At 36.3% G+C, this 18,831-nt stretch overlaps 1 protein-coding gene across 4 annotated transcripts in view; it reads left to right on the top strand.

Moving 5' to 3' along the window:
- Nucleotides 1–12,496, top strand: part of SCAF8 (SR-related CTD associated factor 8) — a 57,432-nt gene extending 44,936 nt beyond the window's left edge. For 3 of the 4 annotated variants that reach the window (XM_036413830.2, XM_036413828.2, XM_036413834.2), the window contains 8 exons: nt 815–915; nt 2,068–2,181; nt 3,270–3,426; nt 5,668–5,804; nt 6,977–7,121; nt 8,583–8,651; nt 9,479–9,697; nt 10,390–12,496. In XM_036413830.2, the coding sequence (XP_036269723.1) occupies nt 815–915; nt 2,068–2,181; nt 3,270–3,426; nt 5,668–5,804; nt 6,977–7,121; nt 8,583–8,651; nt 9,479–9,697; nt 10,390–11,843 (2,396 nt within the window). In that variant the 3' untranslated portion in view covers nt 11,844–12,496. The remainder of the gene's footprint in view (nt 1–814; nt 916–2,067; nt 2,182–3,269; nt 3,427–5,667; nt 5,805–6,976; nt 7,122–8,582; nt 8,652–9,478; nt 9,698–10,389) is intronic. The other variant, XM_036413832.2, reaches the window with a different exon arrangement.
- The last annotated feature ends 6,335 nt before the right edge of the window (nt 12,497–18,831 follow it).

The raw sequence follows: 18,831 nt of genomic DNA, 5'->3' as shown, positions 1-18,831 counted from the left end.
GGATAGGATACAGTTTTGAGATTTAAATGTTAATTAGGGACAAACATCCATTTAAACTTTCCAGCACAGAAAAATACTTTAGTCTGGCCAGTGTGGCTCACTGGTTGAGCGTCGACCTATGAACTAGGAGCATTAGCCTATGAACAGCTCTAGCCCCGGTGGGAGGTGTGCAGTAGCAGTCAATTGATGATTCTCTCTCCCCATTGATATTTCCATCTCTCTATTCCTCTCTGAAATAAAATAAATGCACATTTTTAAAAAAACTTGGAAGGTACACAAAATTACATTGAAAAGTGTTTGGAAACTTCGTTGCACATTGGAATTACCCGTGGTATTTTAAAACTCCCAACTTTCACTATGTCATACTCCATACTAGTCATCATCTTTACAGTGGGATCCAGGTACCCAAAGTAATTCAAGTATGCAGTCACACTTGAGGACAGGTGACATGATAGAGGTTGGCTTGGCAAGGTGCAAATGGAGAGATACCGTGTTTCCCCGAAAATAAGACATCCTCCGAAAATAAGACCTAGCGCATGGAAAGATAAGACATCCCCTGAAAATAAGACCTAGCGCAACTTTGGGAGAAAAAATTAATATAAGACACTGTCTTATTTTTGGGGAAACAGGGTACCTAGGATTTTAGTTGATTTTAAATAGAAGAGATAAAAATGTCAGTAAACATGTTTTTTAAATATGTTGTCTTAAATTTTAATGTTATTGTTAGAGCTACTCAATTCCTTAAAAAAAAAAAAAAAAAAAAGGAACTGTCTACACGACAGTGTAGGTCATGTGCCTCTTTTTTTCTTGACAGTGTGCAGCACTACCCTCTGGGTTGGTCAGGTGGACAAGAAGGCAACACAGCAGGATTTAACCAACCTGTTTGAAGAGTTTGGACAAATTGAATCCATTAATGTAGGTATCAGTTTTTAAATAACAGTTTAAGATTAAGAAAAAGAATAGAGTTTTCACTCATCCAGAGAGTCACTTTGGTTTCTAATTAGCTTAATTGTATCTACTTATACATATCTTTATAAGGATTGTTTGACGTTCATCATTTCTGTATACACTCTACTGCTGTTTATCATCTTAATTAATTTTTAAAATGGAATTCTAACAAAAATTCTTTGGAATTTTATAATAGTCTAACACTTGATTTCTAAAAACATTGAATTTGGAGTTAGCAGGAACTAGTGTGATCTAGTTTAATTCCTTTTTATAAAAAGAAACCCAGTCCACAGAATTGTAATCCACCTGCACGTGAGCACACAGGTAGTGTGGGATACAGCTGGACTTTGAGGTCCCAGTCTTTGTCAGCCTCTTCTTTCCTCCTTCCCCTTCTTTGTCTCTTCCTCTCAAAGCCAGCCTTAGACAGGAAAACCTGTGTGGCCAGGGCATCTCCAGACACTTGAGCTTCATTCACTCTTTAACTCCTCAACTTGATTCTTTCAGTGGTTTGCCCCGCCCAATCTTTGAGTCGTTTCTTCTTCCCGAAGGGCTGTTGTTCCCTGGGACCAGAGCTAAGTAATGAAATGCTCCATAGTTTTTTAAGGACACGTACAACTAATTAACCCTATGGTTTTATTTACTATTATACTCTGGCTATTGGACCTTTTGTCATTATTTGCTGGAAAATTGACTGATTTTCTTTTCTAGTGTTAGATCCCAACTTTGGTTATATGTTGAAATTTTTCATATTTATAGTAGCTTTCTTTATTTAAACTGAATTTGATCATTTAGTATTTTACCTTCAATTATGTAAGATCTGATTGGAGCCTCACGAGGAGCTGGTTAAGACATTCAAGTGTGTGTGTGTGTGTGTGTGTGTGTGTATTTAAAATATGTTTTTATTGATTTCAGAGAGGAAGGAAGAGGGGGGGGGAGAGAGAAACATCAATGATGAGAGTGAATAATTGATTGACTGTCTCCTTCGCATCCCACAATGGGGGGAAAGGAAAAATGACTCAGAATTCATCAGTAGTTAATGTTCTTTTTCATTAAAACCATAAAATGCCAGAATGAATTGCCCTCCTTATATCCTTCTAAAGGAAACATTTTTTTTAATAGATGATTCCTCCCAGGGGCTGTGCTTATGTCTGCATGGTTCATCGACAAGATGCATTTCGGGCTCTTCAGAAGCTGAGTTCTGGATCATATAAAATTGGGTCCAAGGTCATTAAGGTAAGATTGGGGCAAGGAGACACATTCCTCTGTTTTATTGGGTTATGAAAATATTTTCGTATTCATTTTTTTTAAATGTTAATGGGCAAAATGCGGCAAATTTTTTATTTTAGTACTATTGAATACAGAATTAGATATAGATAGATTAATACCCAAAACTTTAATCAATTTCTATTATTTCTCCTTTTTAGCCTATTTCATACAACCCAGGACCGTATTAAGGTTTTATTTTTATTTTCCTTTAATCTTTAAACTGAGTAATTATTATGTATTTTTTCATTTTTACTTCTTTTTTTTTTTAAGTCATATGAAACATGACTTTTTTTTTTTTTAATATATTTTTATTGATTTTGTACGGAGAGGAAGGGAGAGAGATAGAGAGTTAGAAACATCGATGAGAGAGAGTTAGAAACATCGATCAACTGCCTCTTGCACACCCCCTACTGGGGATATGCCCGCAACCAAGGTACATGCCCCTGACCGGAATCGAACCCGGGACCCTTCAGTCCCCAAGCCGACGCTCTATCCATTGAGCCAAACCGGTCTCAGCCATTTTTACTTCTTAAAACTAATTTACACTTCATTTTTTCAATTTGGAGGTGATTTATTCCATCAATTCCTATAACTGAATTAAAAATAAAAACTTTAAAATAACTGCTGTCAGTGGAGTTAATGTGCCCATGCTTTGTCATTCTATGGCAGAGAGTTTCCTGTAAACTCCGGTATCACTGGTCTCTTTTCTGAAGTACCAAGTTTTTGTTTAAATTATAAGAACTATTCTAATTATCGATAATGTAGCTTGACATTTTTTATGGTGAAAAGTAGATTTGGATATTGTTCTTGGAAATGTGTTGTTTTAAAGTTATAGTGAGAAGTGGAAATACATTTCATAAAGACAATCCCAATCTAATGCAGTTTTTATTTTACAAACAAAAACAGAACATGGAAAACTTTTCATGCCTGCTGTTCTCTCATTAGTGATGCTGTGCCTGTCCAACTGATTGTTAAAACTATACATGTTTTTTAATGTTTTGCCCAGTTGTTACAGTATTGATAAGCTTTCTTTTTCCTCTCCTAATTCCTGATAGATTGCTTGGGCTTTAAACAAAGGTGTAAAAACAGAATACAAACAGTTCTGGGATGTGGACCTTGGAGTTACGTACATACCATGGGAAAAAGTTAAAGTGGATGACTTGGAAGGTTTTGCAGAAGGAGGCATGATTGACCAGGAAACTGTAAATACTGGTAAGAACCCTAAAGGTAGTTTTGTTATTTAAAAGTTTGTAATTGGTAAGAGTTTTTCATGATAGGGTGAATTGTGTTTATTCTATTGGGTCTAGTAATAATTAATGTCGTTTTTAAACATTCGTTTAAAATCTTGCTTGGTGTTGACTTGTATTGACATAACCTTCAAACACGTGGTATCTACAGAACGTGTTAAGTGCAATTAACAAGTTTTGCTTGAAAAAGTTTGTGTTTGGTTTGGTTTTTGTTGCAAAACTAGGGCTAAGAAGATGGCGGATGAAGAGCATATTCGGCACTGCATGCTTTACGAGTTCCAATTAGGAAGAAAAGCAAGTGAGGCTGCAAAAAACATCTGTAGTGCTCTTGGTCAAGATGCAGTTAGCACCAGAAAATGCTAGCGTTGGTTTGAGAAATTTCGCGAGGGAAATTTTTCGTTTGATGACGAGTGGTCGAGGCCGTGTGTCCAATTTTGATCAAAAAGCTCTTCAAGCTCTTTTGGTGCAAAATCCTTAAATTACCCAACAAGAGCTTGCGACAACTTTAAATTGTTCACAAAAAACAATTTCCAATCAATTGCGTGCACTTGGCAAAGTCCAAAAGTTTGGAAAATGGGTTCCTCATGAGTTGACCGACAACAACCGTAATCAAAGAGTCACAATTTGCAGTTCGCTCCTCTCTCGTCAAAACCGTTTGCCGTTTTTAGAGCAAATTGTTACTGGAGATGAAGAATGGGTGCTGTATGTTAATTTGAAAAGGCGGCCTCAATGGTTGGACAAAAATGAGGCTCCGCAGCCCACGCCAAAACCTGACTTGCATGCGAAAAAAGTGATGTTGTGTGTTTGGTGGAATTTTAAAGGAATTCTTCATTATGAACTTTTACCATCTAACCAAACCATTACAAGTGCAGTGTATAGTGCCCAATTGGAAAGGTTAGCCCAAGCTTTAAGAGAAAAAGAACCCGCGCTGATTAATCGGAAGGGCGTAATTCTTCACCACGATAACGCATGACCGCATACTGCAAGAATCACTGCTGAAAAACTGCGCCAGTTGGAATGGGAAGTTCTCCCTCAACCTGCATATTCTCCTGATATTGCCCCTTCTGATTACCATTTGTTTCATTCTTTGTAAAACTTTCTTCTTGGAAAAAAATTTAATAATGAAGAATGCCTCAAAAATGCATTGACCGAATTTTTTGCATTAAAATCACAAGAATTTTACAACAGAGGGATTAAAATGCTTCCTGAGCGTTGGGCACAAGTAGTAGAAAACAACGGCAACTATATTGTTGATTAAATTTTGTTGTATTGTTTAAATAAATTAGATTTTAAAAAGTATTAGAAAACGACATTAATTATTACTAGACCTAATATTTTCTGGCTTCTTTCCTCCAAAAAGAGAAAAAATATGAAACATTACTGTGTTTAGTGTATATGTTTCAAGGGTTCTATTTCATTAAGTGTCAGAGTATAGAGGAGACAGTATTTAAAATATATATATATTATTGATTTTTTATTTTATTTTTTTTTACAGAGAGGAAGAGAGAAACAAGGATAGAGAGTTAGAAATATCGATGAGAGAGAAACATCGATCAGCTGCCTCCTGCACAACCCTTACTGGGGATGTGTCCACAACCAAGATACATGCTCTTGACCGGAATCGAACCTGGGACCTTTCAGTCCACAGGCCAGTGTTCTATCCACTGAGCCAAACCGGTTTCAACGAAAAGATAGTATTTTAGAAGTCTACTAATGAAGCATTTTTAGTGTCTTTAACAAAGTTTTGTCTTCAAGACAAAGAGTTATATATTGTGTATATGGAGGTTTTTTTAAAAACTAAATATTTTAATTTCTTGAATTTAAATAAGAACTAGAGATTTCATAAGCTTCTTTGAAAAACTTCCTAGATTATTTTGGTTAGTATCCATGTTGAGAATGATTCATTTTCTTGTGGTTCACATTCATGTAATTTGAGAATGCTTTGTAATTTTATGGCAGAGATCGTTTGCTTATTACCAAGTGATCTTCTGACTTGCTCTTTCAAAAACCTTGTCTTTTTATTTTAAAAAAAAATGATTAGCAGTTATAAACCAGTAAGAAATCTTAAAATAATTAAAATATCATATGTAATTGCTTCACATCTTTGTAGCATAATTAGCTAATTTTTAGAATATTTTTGTATACATAGAAATAAAATGAAAAGTTCACTTATCTCGAGGAAATCCATTTCAAATATTTTGTTTAGAATGGGAAACTGTGAAAAGCTCAGAACCTGTTAAAGAGACGGTCCCGACAACTCAGAGCCCACCACCTCCTGTCGAGAAGGAAACAGTGGTCACCACCCAGGCCGAGGTTTTTCCTCCTCCTGCTGCTGTGTTACAGGTTAGGCTGGGTGTTTCGTTGTTGAATGTGTTGTTTTACATTTCTGTTTTTACTCATGTGTTTACTTTATAAAACCTGGAGGAAGTTGTCCAAATGCAACAAATAAGGGTTTACACAAACACTTTAAAATTTAGAAATGATCTAATATTTAAATACTTATTTCTAGAACAGATGGTTACTAATTGCCTGCTGTGTGGCATTTATTGTTTTAGGCACTTGAGATTGGGATACCTCACTGAAAAAAAAACCAACAACAAAAACCACAAATCCCTGCCCTTAACAGAGCTTTTGTTCTTCAGAAGGGAGACAGAAAATATAAAATAAGTAAGTTTATGAGATACTATGGAAGGAAAAGGGTAGTGTAAGGATGATCAGCTTGAGTCATTGCTATAGTCTTAAATAATAACCATTTGGCTATCCAAGGAAAAGACGCATGCTTGGTGTGTTCGAGGATAGCAAGTAGGCTAGGCTAGTAGAAACGAGACCTCCAGAAAGACTTTGGTTTTCGATCTGGGATATGGATCCTTTGGAGGATTTTGAAGGAAGAAGTGACTTGACCTGCCTTAAAGTTTTAAAGGGTTGTACTGGCTACTATTTTGAGAATGGACTAGTAGGCATTAAGCAGGGAGACCAGTGAAAAGACAGAGCAATCCCAGTGAGAGATGATGATGGCTTAGATTAGACTGACAGCAGTGGAGGGAATGAGAAGTAGTCAGATGCTAGGTGTATTTTGATGTTATCACCAATGGAACCTCATGGCACAATTAGATTTGAGTTGTGAGGAAGAGTAGAGGGAAGGCTTTTGATATGAGAAGTTGGAGGAAAGATGGAGTTACTGCTATCTGAGAATGGGATATCAACTTACTGGGAGATGGCAATTTAAATTGAACCTTATATTCACTATTCACATAGGTGCCATTACTTTATATCACTTGATAGATTTCACAATCTTCGCATACACTATCAGTTGAAAAATAGTGCCTTGCTTTTTACCCCAAACAGACTGACTTTTACAAGAATTGAGAAAGGAAAGGAACAAAACAGCTTAATATAATGGTATTTGTTACCTTCTTGAACAAGAAATAGAAATAATTTACCTTTAGGTGTTCCAAGTTGTAATCATTGCACATGAATAAAATGATTTATGGACTTTTTATTTTCTATCCACAAAGATTCCAGTAGCATCAGCTGTGCCTACAGTTAGTTTAGTCCCACCAGCATTTCCTGTGTCAATGCCGGTTCCTCCTCCTGGATTCAGTCCAATGCCTCCACCTCCTTTTCTACGAGCAAGTTTTAACCCTTCACAACCACCTCCTGGTAAGGAGTTTTTGTCTTATTAATGAAAATCTATTTAGAATATAATTTCTTTTTCCAGGTTAAAAGAAGATACAGCGCAGTGATTTTTTTTTAAACGTTAGCATGTTGGAATCATGTAGAGGGGAGGGGATGTTAAAGCACAGATTGCTGGGCAGTTTTTGTTGGGGACCACTTATTAAGAAGCATTGACAGAGAAGAAATGGAATCCTTTAAAATCATTGAAGTGCTCTTAAAATAATTGAATATTTATGGTGAAATTGTTATATATTAATTCTTTATAGTTATTATTCATTGGGAAGTGTGCATTAAATCATATAGATTTTTCTCCAAAAAATCATTAGGGTTTCCATTTTGACATTAAAAATAGTATCTTAAAATGCTAATTGAATTTGTAATACATTTTTTACCTAATTATTGATAAACAAAAGTTCTTTAAATCAGTGTTTCTAGGAAAAACTATAAATTACTTAGATAATACATATTAAAGTAATTGCTTTTATAGAATTGTCTGTTATGACAAACAAGGTACTATACTTCGATTTTTGTAATTTAAACTCTTAGCCATTGAATATAGTTTCTAGAAAATACTAATAAGGCCAAAAAATGAATTTATTGTCTGAAAATACTTGTAATTTATTTGTCTTATGACATAAAGTTTTAAAATTACAGTTTACTATGTTAATTTGAAATTGATGCATATTTTAGTAAGAATTTTATTGTATATTTTATAAAGTATTTGACAATTACTTTTGTCATATTTGTGATTTGAAAATTAAAATTTAATTTCAGAAGATATTTTAAAATGATTATTTCAAAAACCATACCGCTCAGACTTTATAAAGCCATTGTCGAGCTTTCATTAGTTGAAAATCACATGTCTTTTTTTCTTCTCTTCAGCCACTGTTTTTTAATTGAATTTAATGATAGCTTTGTATTTCAAAAATTCAAGGAAACAGGTTTATAGTTTGATCATTTAGTATTGAAAATCATCAAAAGCCAATATTAAATTGGAGATTTATTTCAGTGCTCAAAACATAATACAGTAACATCCAAGATTAAGGAAAAGTAATACCTTTTACAGATGACATTGTTGCATATAATGTTATCAGCAGCTTGAAATGCAATGTTTAACCCCCAGGCAGTCACCATGCTCACATATAAACTGGTTACCTGGCTTGCAATCTAATTATGCAGCATGCAGAGAGTGACACAGGACTCCCTCTTGGTGAGAACTCTGCATTGCCATGGCACACTCTGTACTTCACTAAGGCTCAAGTAAGGTAGTATTTATAAAAGTACTTTTTAAAATGGAAAACACACTCACAAATAGGAGATGGTAGTAATAAAATACTTTTTTAAGGATGTGGAATTTGGTTTATAGATATTGAAATCATTGATTTAAAGAAGTAACTTTCCTTATTCTTATGCTATTTTATTTTGGGTCTTTCTTTTTCCATGTAGGTTTCATGCCACCTCCAGTTCCACCACCTGTTGTACCGCCGCCTACTATTCCACCAATAGTACCAACGGGTGAGTTTTCTGTTTTAGGATTTTCTTAATTCATGGAGTGTTAATGTGCTGTTTCTCATTCTTTTGAATTATTGTTTTTTTTATTATTAAAGTTTTTAGAAACACATTTTTTTGTTAAATGATTTCTAAAAAATTTAACAGTATCAAATGTCAGTCCATCTTCAGATTGGCATTCTTATCTCAGAATGTCTTTTTATAATTGGTTTATTTTAGTCAAAATTCAAATAAGGGTCTCTACATTATATTGTATTTTTGTGTGTGTATGTATTACATATCTTAATCTAGAGTAGTACTGCTCAAACATTCCTTTTTTAATTCCTTTTTAAGAAAATAGGTTTCTATTGATTTTAGAGAGAGGAAGTGAGAGGGATAGAGAGACAGAAACATCAATGTGGGAGAGAAAAATCAGTTGGCTGTCTCTGGCACACCCCTTACCGGAGGTTGAGCCCAAAACGTGGGTATGTGCCCTAACCGGGAATCAAACTGGTGATCTCTTGGTTCATGGGTTGATGCTCAAGGGAATAACTTTGTTTCACTCAATGTTGTTTGGTTTCAATGTTTATGAGATCCGTAGGAACTTAACACTTGTTTATATCAACTAGCCTATGGTTCATTACCATTTTAAAGTCACAGAACCTCCCACCGACCTTAAGTGAGGACCTACTGTATGTTGTTCATGAACAGTCATACCAAACAATTGGAGAGAGAGGATAGGGAGTCAATTAAAAGTTTGGCAAGGCCATTGTTATTCATGGTTAATATTTTAACTTAGCACAAGAATGATGAGATAATTAAGTCTGAAATACAGTCTCTCACTCTTTAAACAGCTTTGGTGCAGCCGCCATTATCCATGACTCCAGAAACTGTGAAAGAGGTTGGATTTGGTAGCCTTGTTTTACCAGGTGGTTCTGTTGCCAGCAGTCTTGCTCCTTCCACTCTGCCAGCTGGAACTGTTTTTAATCCTGCCCCTAAGCAAGCAGAGCCTGAAGAAAAAGTACCTCATCTTATAGGCCATCAGATTTCTTCTGGTGAAAACACCAGATCAGGTAAACACTAATGAAAATCCTCAGAAACACATAATTAAATCATAAGCGCTGCTTCTATGTACTGGTGTTTAATTCCGAGATGCCATGAATTTGTAACCAGTTTAATGCACACATATTGAAATGCAATTTTTAAAAAGAAATCACTGTTTCCTAAAATTTATATTAAAAACAAATTTGTTATTCTGTTCAGGATAGTATAGATTTTGACACCTTTCCATTGAGACCTCACTCCCTCTATTTATTTATTTATTTTGCCTAATGGGACTGATTTAATGTGTTATCAAAATAAGATTGCACAAAATATGAATACCTACAAGATGATAAAAATGAACACATACGAAGTATAAATAACTTACTTCCGACAGTATTATTTAGCCAGGACTGGAAATAAATATGGTGTTTGAAGGCAGCAAGTCTTTTTTTTCTTTTTTGGCACCACTGTTAGTATATTAAGAATTGTGGCTTAAAGGTGGCAAATCAGTATAAAACCTGGCATTTTTGTTAATTTAAAGATCATGTTTAATATTTAAATTTTACTATAACTGGTATTAATTTTAGCTATAATTCTTACTTAGTATTTAGTCTACTTTGAATTTAGCTGATTAACTCAAAGCTAACTGCTGGAAATTATAGCATTAGTTTTCTTTTTATACCAGAATAATTTTTTTTTTTCTCTCCCCTTTCCATTTTAGTGATTCCAAATGATATTCCAAGTGGCTCTGCAATTTTAGGAGGACAGCCGCCAAATGTGACAAACAATTCTGGAATTCTTGGAGTTCAAAGACCAAATGCACCAAGTAATTCTGAAATTCTCGGAGTCCGGCCATCTAATGTTTCGAGTAGTTCTGGGATTACTGGAACCCAGCCTCCGAATATTCTGAACAACTCTGGAATTTTGGGAATACAACCACCCGGTGTTCCGAGTAATTCTGGACTTATGGGAGTACTCCCCCCCAGCCTCCCTAACAGTTCTGGACTTATAGGAGTACAGCCACCCAGCGTTCTAAATCCGTCTGGACCTATGGGAACACAGCCTCCCGGGGGGCCTCAGAGTTTACCCCCTTTACACCTCTCGAATCAAAGGATGCCCGTAATGCCAATGTTAGACCTCCGGCCAGGACTACTTCCGCAGGCTCCTGGACCCCGCTTCCCTCTGCTGCAGCCTGGAATTCCTCCCCAGCGAGGACTCCCTCCCCCTTCCATGCTCGATCCGGCATTTCATCCACCGCCCCGGGGTCCTTTTCCTCCAGGAGACATTTTCAGTCCGCCAGAAAGACCTTTTCTAATTCCTGGAAGGCAAAGTATAGACAGTATTGCTAATCCGGAAAAAAGGATACCGCTTGGGAATGACAACATTCAACAGGAAGGCGATAGAGATTACAGGTTTCCTCCGATGGAGACCAGGGAAAGCATGAGTAGACCTCCCCCGGTGGACGTTAGGGATGTGCTTGGCCGGCCTGTGGATCCCAGGGAAGGCCCTGGAAGGCCGCCGTTAGACGGCAGGGATCATTTTGTGAGGCCTCCCGTGGACATTAGAGAGAACCTTGTGCGGCCGGGCATGGACCATCTCGGGCGGAGAGACCACTTTGGCTTTCCCCCAGAGAAGCCGTGGGGGCACAGAGATTTTGACGAGAGAGAGCCCCGGGTGCTGCCTGTCTTTGCTGGTCCCAAAGGCTTACATGAAGAAAGGGGGAGGTTTCGGTCTGGAAGCTATCGATTTGATCCCCGAAGTGGTCCTTGGAACAGAGGATTTGTTCAAGAGGTTCACAGAGATTTTGATGACCGCAGAAGACACTGGGAGAGGCAGAGGGATAGGGATGACAGAGATTTTGATTTCTGCAGAGAAATTAATGGAAATCGTCTTGGACGAGATAGAATTCAAAACACCTGGGTACCCCCTCCCCATGCTCGGGTTTTTGATTTCTTTGAAGGGGCCGCTTCTCAACGAAAAGGTGATAATGTGCCTCAGGTTAATGGTGAAAATGCTGAGAGACATGCTCAACCGCCACCTTTACCAGTACAGAACGAACCTGAACTCTATGAAAAACTGACATCTTCAAATGAAATAAACAAGGAGAAGAGTGACACAGTTGCTGATATAGAAAGTGAACCAGTGGTAGAAAACACAGAAACTGAGGGGACATAATCATCACTCAGTAGGTAAACAGATACCTTTTGTAAAGTTGTCATCTCTGTAATAGATTAATGGCTGACTGGACCATAGTTGTTCACTTTTGTCTGCCAGAATTAAGTTAATCTGATGTTCATGTTCACTTTTCTCTTAAAATAATTGTACAACTGACTTGTATAGACATTGTTCTTAATATGAACATGATAGGTAAACATTTTTTATTTTTCTGATAAAATATAAATGTTGCCCCCAGATTCTTTTAACTTCAAGGAAATGAATAACAGCTTGTCAGAGACTTCCTATGGAAGAAAGGATTTTTTAGATACTACTATTAGGTTGGATATGGTAATAGGTATATTTCAGAATAGCAAGCCGTGGTATATCTTATCCATATCTTTAGGCTGCTGCAGAATTTTAAGGTAATAGACAAAGCTGTGATATTTTATGCAAAGACTGGCTCTAGACATTTGAGGAGCACAATACAGAGATTTTAAAAAGTGATTTTGTAAAATCTACACTATGGTCTCTGTTTCTCCAAAGTAAGTATTTGTGATTTGTTCCTCATACTGCAGTGAGTAAAAAGAAAACAACAACATAAATATTAAAGTACGTTTCAATGTTGGGTGAATTTTGTTTTTAGATGCCAATAAAACTTATTTGTTTGATAACAGTGTTCTAGGAATTGTATTTTTTTTTAATCCACAAATTCTTTAAACCCTGAATCGTTAGCTGCATGTGCTTAGTTGCAAAAGGTTTCTGTTACTCCTAATAACGACAATGAAGAACTGTGGTGGAAAAGCATGTACTCTAATATAAAAACCATGCAGTCTCATTAGTTTGTATATAAAATTTGTATACTGTGTGAGTTGTAGGTTATTTTGTTTCTCTGTATGTCTATATTCATGCACATACAGAGAAATATAGATGTTGATAGTTCAGAGAATAAAGTATTTTTAAAAACTGAATAGAATTAGATAAATTTGGCATTGCTCATAGTTACAGCTCTTAACCTTTATGAAAGGGAAAATAAGTACTATAAAGAAATACATTGGCGGTTTGCTAATTTAAAAAATATATAATTAATCACGAAGCCAGATTTAGCATGGGCCCAAATTTCATATAAATGCTTGCTTGCAATGCATTGTTTCACATTATATTTACTATTCTGCATTGATAGTCCTAGTACTAAAGTACTTGCTGGTCACTTGCCTGACGTGAGTATCTTCATGGCACAAAATTGATGTGTTTAAAACATTAATCTGTAATCCAGGAACAGAGTGACTGTCAGGCTCTGGGTTACACTGTTCGTATTAATCTCCAAGGTAAACTGAGTAGCAGAAAAATTTGTTCTTGGTTTCTGTTACTTATTTGTTTTTGTTTTTGTTTTCATTCATTTGTGTCTCCTTTGGGTTTTACGTATGTATACACATATGTATAAACCCATGGGTGTTTTTTCCTTTCTAATGATGGCTTTCATTTGGTCCTAGTTTCCTGTGCATTCCCAGCAATGATGACATCTGCTCTCTTTATGTAGAAGCCTTAAGTTAGGTTTGTCAACGATAACCCCACCCCCATGATAAGGTCGCGCCAGCTGTTTAAAATGGGATGTTTTAGCTGACCGTATCTGCTGATCCTGAGAGCTATAGGTCTATACTGTTCCTGGCCAAAAAGAGTCTCTTCTTCCTACAGATTCTGAAATAGAAATAGAGCATTTTGTTATTTGGAAAAGTGGGAGGGGGGGGAATTGGGTGTTTATTTTTAAGGTAACTCAGTTCAGTTCAGTAATTTGAATTGGTTTCCAGTCTTTTCCTTAGGATAACAGGAAAAACTGACAAAGGCACAAAATGTTAATGTTCGGGAAAGGTTTGCCTTGTCTTCCAGGAAATTACACGGGCTGCAGTGTCTCAGACGCCTTTAGTTACACTCACCATTATAAAATTAAATGACGTGCACTTGGGATAGGTCACTGAGACTTCTCACTGGCTTCTAATCCCAGGCTCTTTACATCGCTGTTGGCCTTCGTGTGCAAGCTTAAAAACAAACCATGTGCAGGCATTCCACCGGTTGGAGGATTGTGTGGTGCAAGTTTCCTCATCACTGGTCAGTACAGAAGCCAGAAACCTGTCTTGGAAATGTGTGACACTTAGCGTAGCTGAAGAGAATTTATGTGCACTTACTCTCCTTGTTTTGGGACCTTGTTTTGTTGAATACTTAAGTGAAAGAATATTAATCATTTTTTAACTGAATTTTCAAAATTGATATTTATGTTGAATTTTTTTAAAAAAATGATATGCACAGAAGAGTTAATTGTTTTTGATAAGTTTGACATAGGTCCTATCAAATTTTTAATGTTTTTGGTCACAATATAGTCACTAGAATACTGGCAACTAGAAATTTACAAGGAGTAACCTAACCAAATAAGATGATTTAAAGTGCTACAGGCAGTATTGGCATTATACACCATGATGTTGATTTGTGATTTGTTAAATAGAGAATGATATGACTTTATATATTTATCAGTAGCCTGCAGTATTAATATTTAAATAGTTTTTATGTCTTTAAACATTTCATTAAACGTTGGCTCTGACCTTAGCATAAATGCATATACTGTACTTTGATCTTTTGTATGGTAGATAGAAACTTATTTTACAGCAAAGTAGTCTTTATCTGCAGCATATTATAGGTGGAATGCACCTTTATTCTAATTTTGTCTATACATAGGGCAGACAAATACGGGAGAAAGCATAAGAGGATGGCATAGTATAAAATGAAATGCTTAAACCTCTGGAAATTATAATATTCATTGGTAAAGTTTGTTACTTATTTAAGTTATTATATTCTTACCATACCAGAGTAATTTCTTTTGTCCTGATAATTTAGTTGCTTTATTAAATTTATTGGCCATTTTTTCACTCGTATCAAAGATGATAATTTATGGAGCTCCACATTTAAGGTTGTTTGGAGTGTGAGGAAATTGTGTTACATTTAAAAAGAAAAAGTTGCTCTTTTAATTGGAAAAAGTATTTTTTTATAAACACAGTTCATCAGATCTAAGGTATCATTTTTCATTGATTGTAAGAAGCACCATTCTGAATAAAATCAATGCTTCCAATATGACATGCCACTGATTATAAGACCCATCCTTAACTCAGAAATGTTAAAATATAAAAACTGTCTTAGAATCAAAGAAATGCATGTATTTTAGATGGGCACAACCTTTAATGAAAAAGAAAATTTTAATAGTCAATTAAATTTTATTATACCTTATGTGCCTTCATCATTATTACTTTATTGGGTGCTATATTAATAAAATGTTTTAAGGGCTTTTAACTCAAAGCTAACATTTTTCTTTTTAAATATTTTGCATAATATAAAGAGGGGAGCCATATCTTGATATTACTTTTAAGATAGGGAAAATAAAAACTACATTATTATGAGTAGTCATAAATACCGTAGTGTGGCAGAGAATTATAAATGTTTTCATTGATTCTGTGGTTTTATATAACATCTTTTGAACTATAACTTAAGTTGATAGTTACATATTTTCTACTTTTGAAGAAAAAAATCGGGTTACTATAGTTTATAATAGGAAATTTAAAAGCAAGATACCTTGATCCAACAAAACTTTCTGGAATTAGAATTTAAAATTAATGTCTCATATTGTTTTCTTTTGGGGGGCATACTTTAAATAGTGGCATGGATATTGGAAGCAATTTGAAATACACTGTTTATGTGGTTTTTCAGACAAGAAATAAATAATAGAATCACTGGTGGAGTTCCGAAAATTTGGGGGTTTTAAGGGATCACCACAAACCTACTAGTGCAGAATCTCCTGGGGTAATACACGTTTATACACACACACACCTCGTTTATATTATAAACCCACAGAGCCCCACCTTCACTACATTAAAGTACATAAATATTTAATAGACCATATACCGGAGATTCTTAAAATATTTTAAAAAGTAAAGAACTATAGCAGATATGGGTGGGAGGAAGCATATGGGATGGTTTTGTAGGAAGCATTTTTGACTCAAGTGAAACTTGGTTTAGGATACCTCAAATAAAAATTTACTTGATATCATGTAATTAAATACTTTGGTTATATAAAAAGCCCATTTGGGACAAAACTAGAAGCATTAACTTTATCAGGGACTAGAAGTAGCGTTACTAGTGGGATTACTGAGATGTGGGTTGCATATCAAAAAGTAATGCAAATCAGTATTGTATTTCGGCATGAACTTTGCTCAGACATTTTCTCCTCTACTTAATTCTCTCCTCTTTCATGGGATTCTTTTCATCCTGTATATACACTTCCAGTTACACTGTCTTGTCCTAATCAAGATATAGAACAAATACTTCAAGTAATTTGTAAGACACATATAGTATTAAAATATAAAAAGTGTCTTAGGATTACACTTGGGGTGTGATTGTGCTAATGAGCTAACTTTATATTGTATGGGAAAAGTTGGGTAGTAGGAGGGCCTGTAATGAAGGAAGTGGAAAGAGTGCTTATGCACCGAGCTCAGTACGTGGGAGAGAGTGAACTTGTAACTTGTAACTGAGCCCTGCGAGTTAGATGAGTTGAATGAGCATGTTACACTTGGGTAGCAGTGGCAGATAATGTAGATTTACACATGTGTCAAACACAAGGCCTGCGGGCCAAATCCGTCCCGCCAGGCCTTGCAATGTGGCCCGCACCGCGCTGTCATCACTGCACTCCGCTGCGTTTCCATCACAATGACAGTTTATGACTGTTCAATAAACCATTCGGCCTGCGATTTAGGCTGGATTTTAGATTTTGGCCCCTTCTCTGATTGAGTTCGACACCCCTAATGTAGAAGTTGGCTGACCTGTGTTGGAAACCACCCCTTCCCCCCACGCGGATAGCAACGCGCCCTGCCTCGGGCAGCTGTGGCAGTTTTGTCTGTTTCTTCATAGCCGCCTTTCTGACCACTGTTCCAGGCTGGAGCCGTCCAGGGGATTTGTCTGCTGAAAGCAGCTGCCTGCCCTTGGCTGGGTGATTTCTAAGTTCAGTTCCAGCACTTAAACTTCTTGCGTCCATGAAATAAGTTTTCTGTGAAAGACCAGGTGAAGAAGCAGGAGGAACAAAGGGAAAGACTAACAAGACTGAGATGCTTTTTGTAAGGACACAGGTTTTACTGCCTTTGGGTTTTCAAAACTGGTTTTGACATTGGCCAGATGTGTGTTTTTGAACAAAATTACTGCGCCTCTAAGTGCATTCCTTAATAGCTAACCTGTAGAGTTATTGATATTAGTTAATATTGAATGGACATGTATTATGTGACAGGAACTAGAATAATTTTATTACCTGCATAATATAATCCTCACATCAATCCTGTGAAGTACTTAGAAACCTAAGTCACAAGTGACTTCCCAAGGTCTTATAACTTGAAAGTATGTGAGCAAAGAATGAAACGCAGGTCTATTACCGTAAATTAAACATCAGCCTGCACCGCCTAATAGAGTGTCACATGCTCATCACAGAGGCTCACCAGTGATTCCTCTTCACTTTAGGAAAAGAAATTTAGGCAGAAAACCATAAACTGGAACAGCCCCACCAGGCTTCTCCTTCTAGGGCCTGGTCAGCAAACAGGCTTGCGAGCCACATGTGGCTCTTTGGCCCCTTGAGCGTGGCTCTTCCACAAAATACCACGGCCTGGGCGAGTCTATTTTGAAGAAATGGCATTAGAAGAAGTTTAAGTTTAAAAAATTTGACTTTCCAAAGAAACTTCAATCGTCGTCCTGTTGCTATTTGGCTCTGTTGACTAAAGAGTTTGCCGACCACTGTTGTAGGGCAAAGCTGCCGTTAAACACTGAACTTGAGCTGTTCTCATGGTTACACGTATACATTCCTGGGGCTGTCTTCTTTTGCTGTAAGCAATCACTGCAGCTTCACTTTCTTAGATTTTGTGTTCAGGATTGGTTTTTTCTTAAGGTTATACCATGGCATAATACTAACTTTCTTAACAATTTGCTACTAATTTTTTTTTTTTTTAAGAGAGAGAGAAACTCGTATTTGTTGTTCACTTATGTATGCATTCTGGTGCTTGTATGTGCCCCGACCAGGAACCCACACTGCAGCCTTGGTGTGGGGATGACACTAACCAACCGAGCTGTTCGGCCAGGGCATAACTTGCTATTTGGGAAGCAGGCTTCTGCTGCAGTGATATTAAATAAGGTTTCTTTTTGAAAACACCTTTTCCCACAAATTAAATAAGATTTTAAAACCTCCTATACTTTATACATTCAAAGCAGAACTAGTGATTGCTAGCCAGTTTACATTTCAGATGTGGCTTTGGCATCTCCTTTCTGAAATTTGGCGTTTGTATACTATATGTGTAGCCAAAACCTTTTTTCTTGTGTATAAAACTCCCATATTAAGACTATTCCATGACTTGAATTAAATGAGATATGTAAAGTTATATATAGTAAACATGCAGTGTTAGTCTTTATTCACCGCTTGATTGAATTCAGAGAGTTTAGAGACTAGCCTTTGTCCAGTGGCAGTAGTTTGCAGTTATTTTACTTTCTTAGAATATATAACTCGATTCTAGGTTTTCTTTCTTTTCAAGTCTTCTGTTAAATTCACTGAACTTAGATGTATGTACAGTTAATCTGCAGCATGTCACGGTGGTGGCCTGGGGTGAGCTTTGTCAGAGTCTTTGGCAGGTGGATCTTTAGCTATGACTGCCTAAGGCACACATCAAGGGAGCATGCTTATCATACTTGTTAGTTACATTTCTATTTCCACTAATCTTCCCAAAAGTAGTTACTATTTTACTTATGTTGTGATTATTACATGAAATAAAACCTTCTTGCATTTGAACATCTTTTTTAATGACATGACTCCTGTGTTTATTACTGAGCTCGGGTCAGTTTACACATTAGTAAGAATATGGTAAAACCACAAGAGTTGTGTTAATTAAATAACAACCTTTGCAACTATAACAGGATAACCCTTCTTTAAGAACTCTTTCCC

Source organism: Pipistrellus kuhlii, unplaced genomic scaffold (assembly GCF_014108245.1).
Source record: "Pipistrellus kuhlii isolate mPipKuh1 unplaced genomic scaffold, mPipKuh1.p scaffold_m20_p_5, whole genome shotgun sequence".
Taxonomy (NCBI): Eukaryota; Metazoa; Chordata; class Mammalia; order Chiroptera; family Vespertilionidae; genus Pipistrellus; species Pipistrellus kuhlii.
Note: the sequence above shows the minus strand (reverse complement) of the source record. Positions and strands in the feature narration are given on the sequence as shown.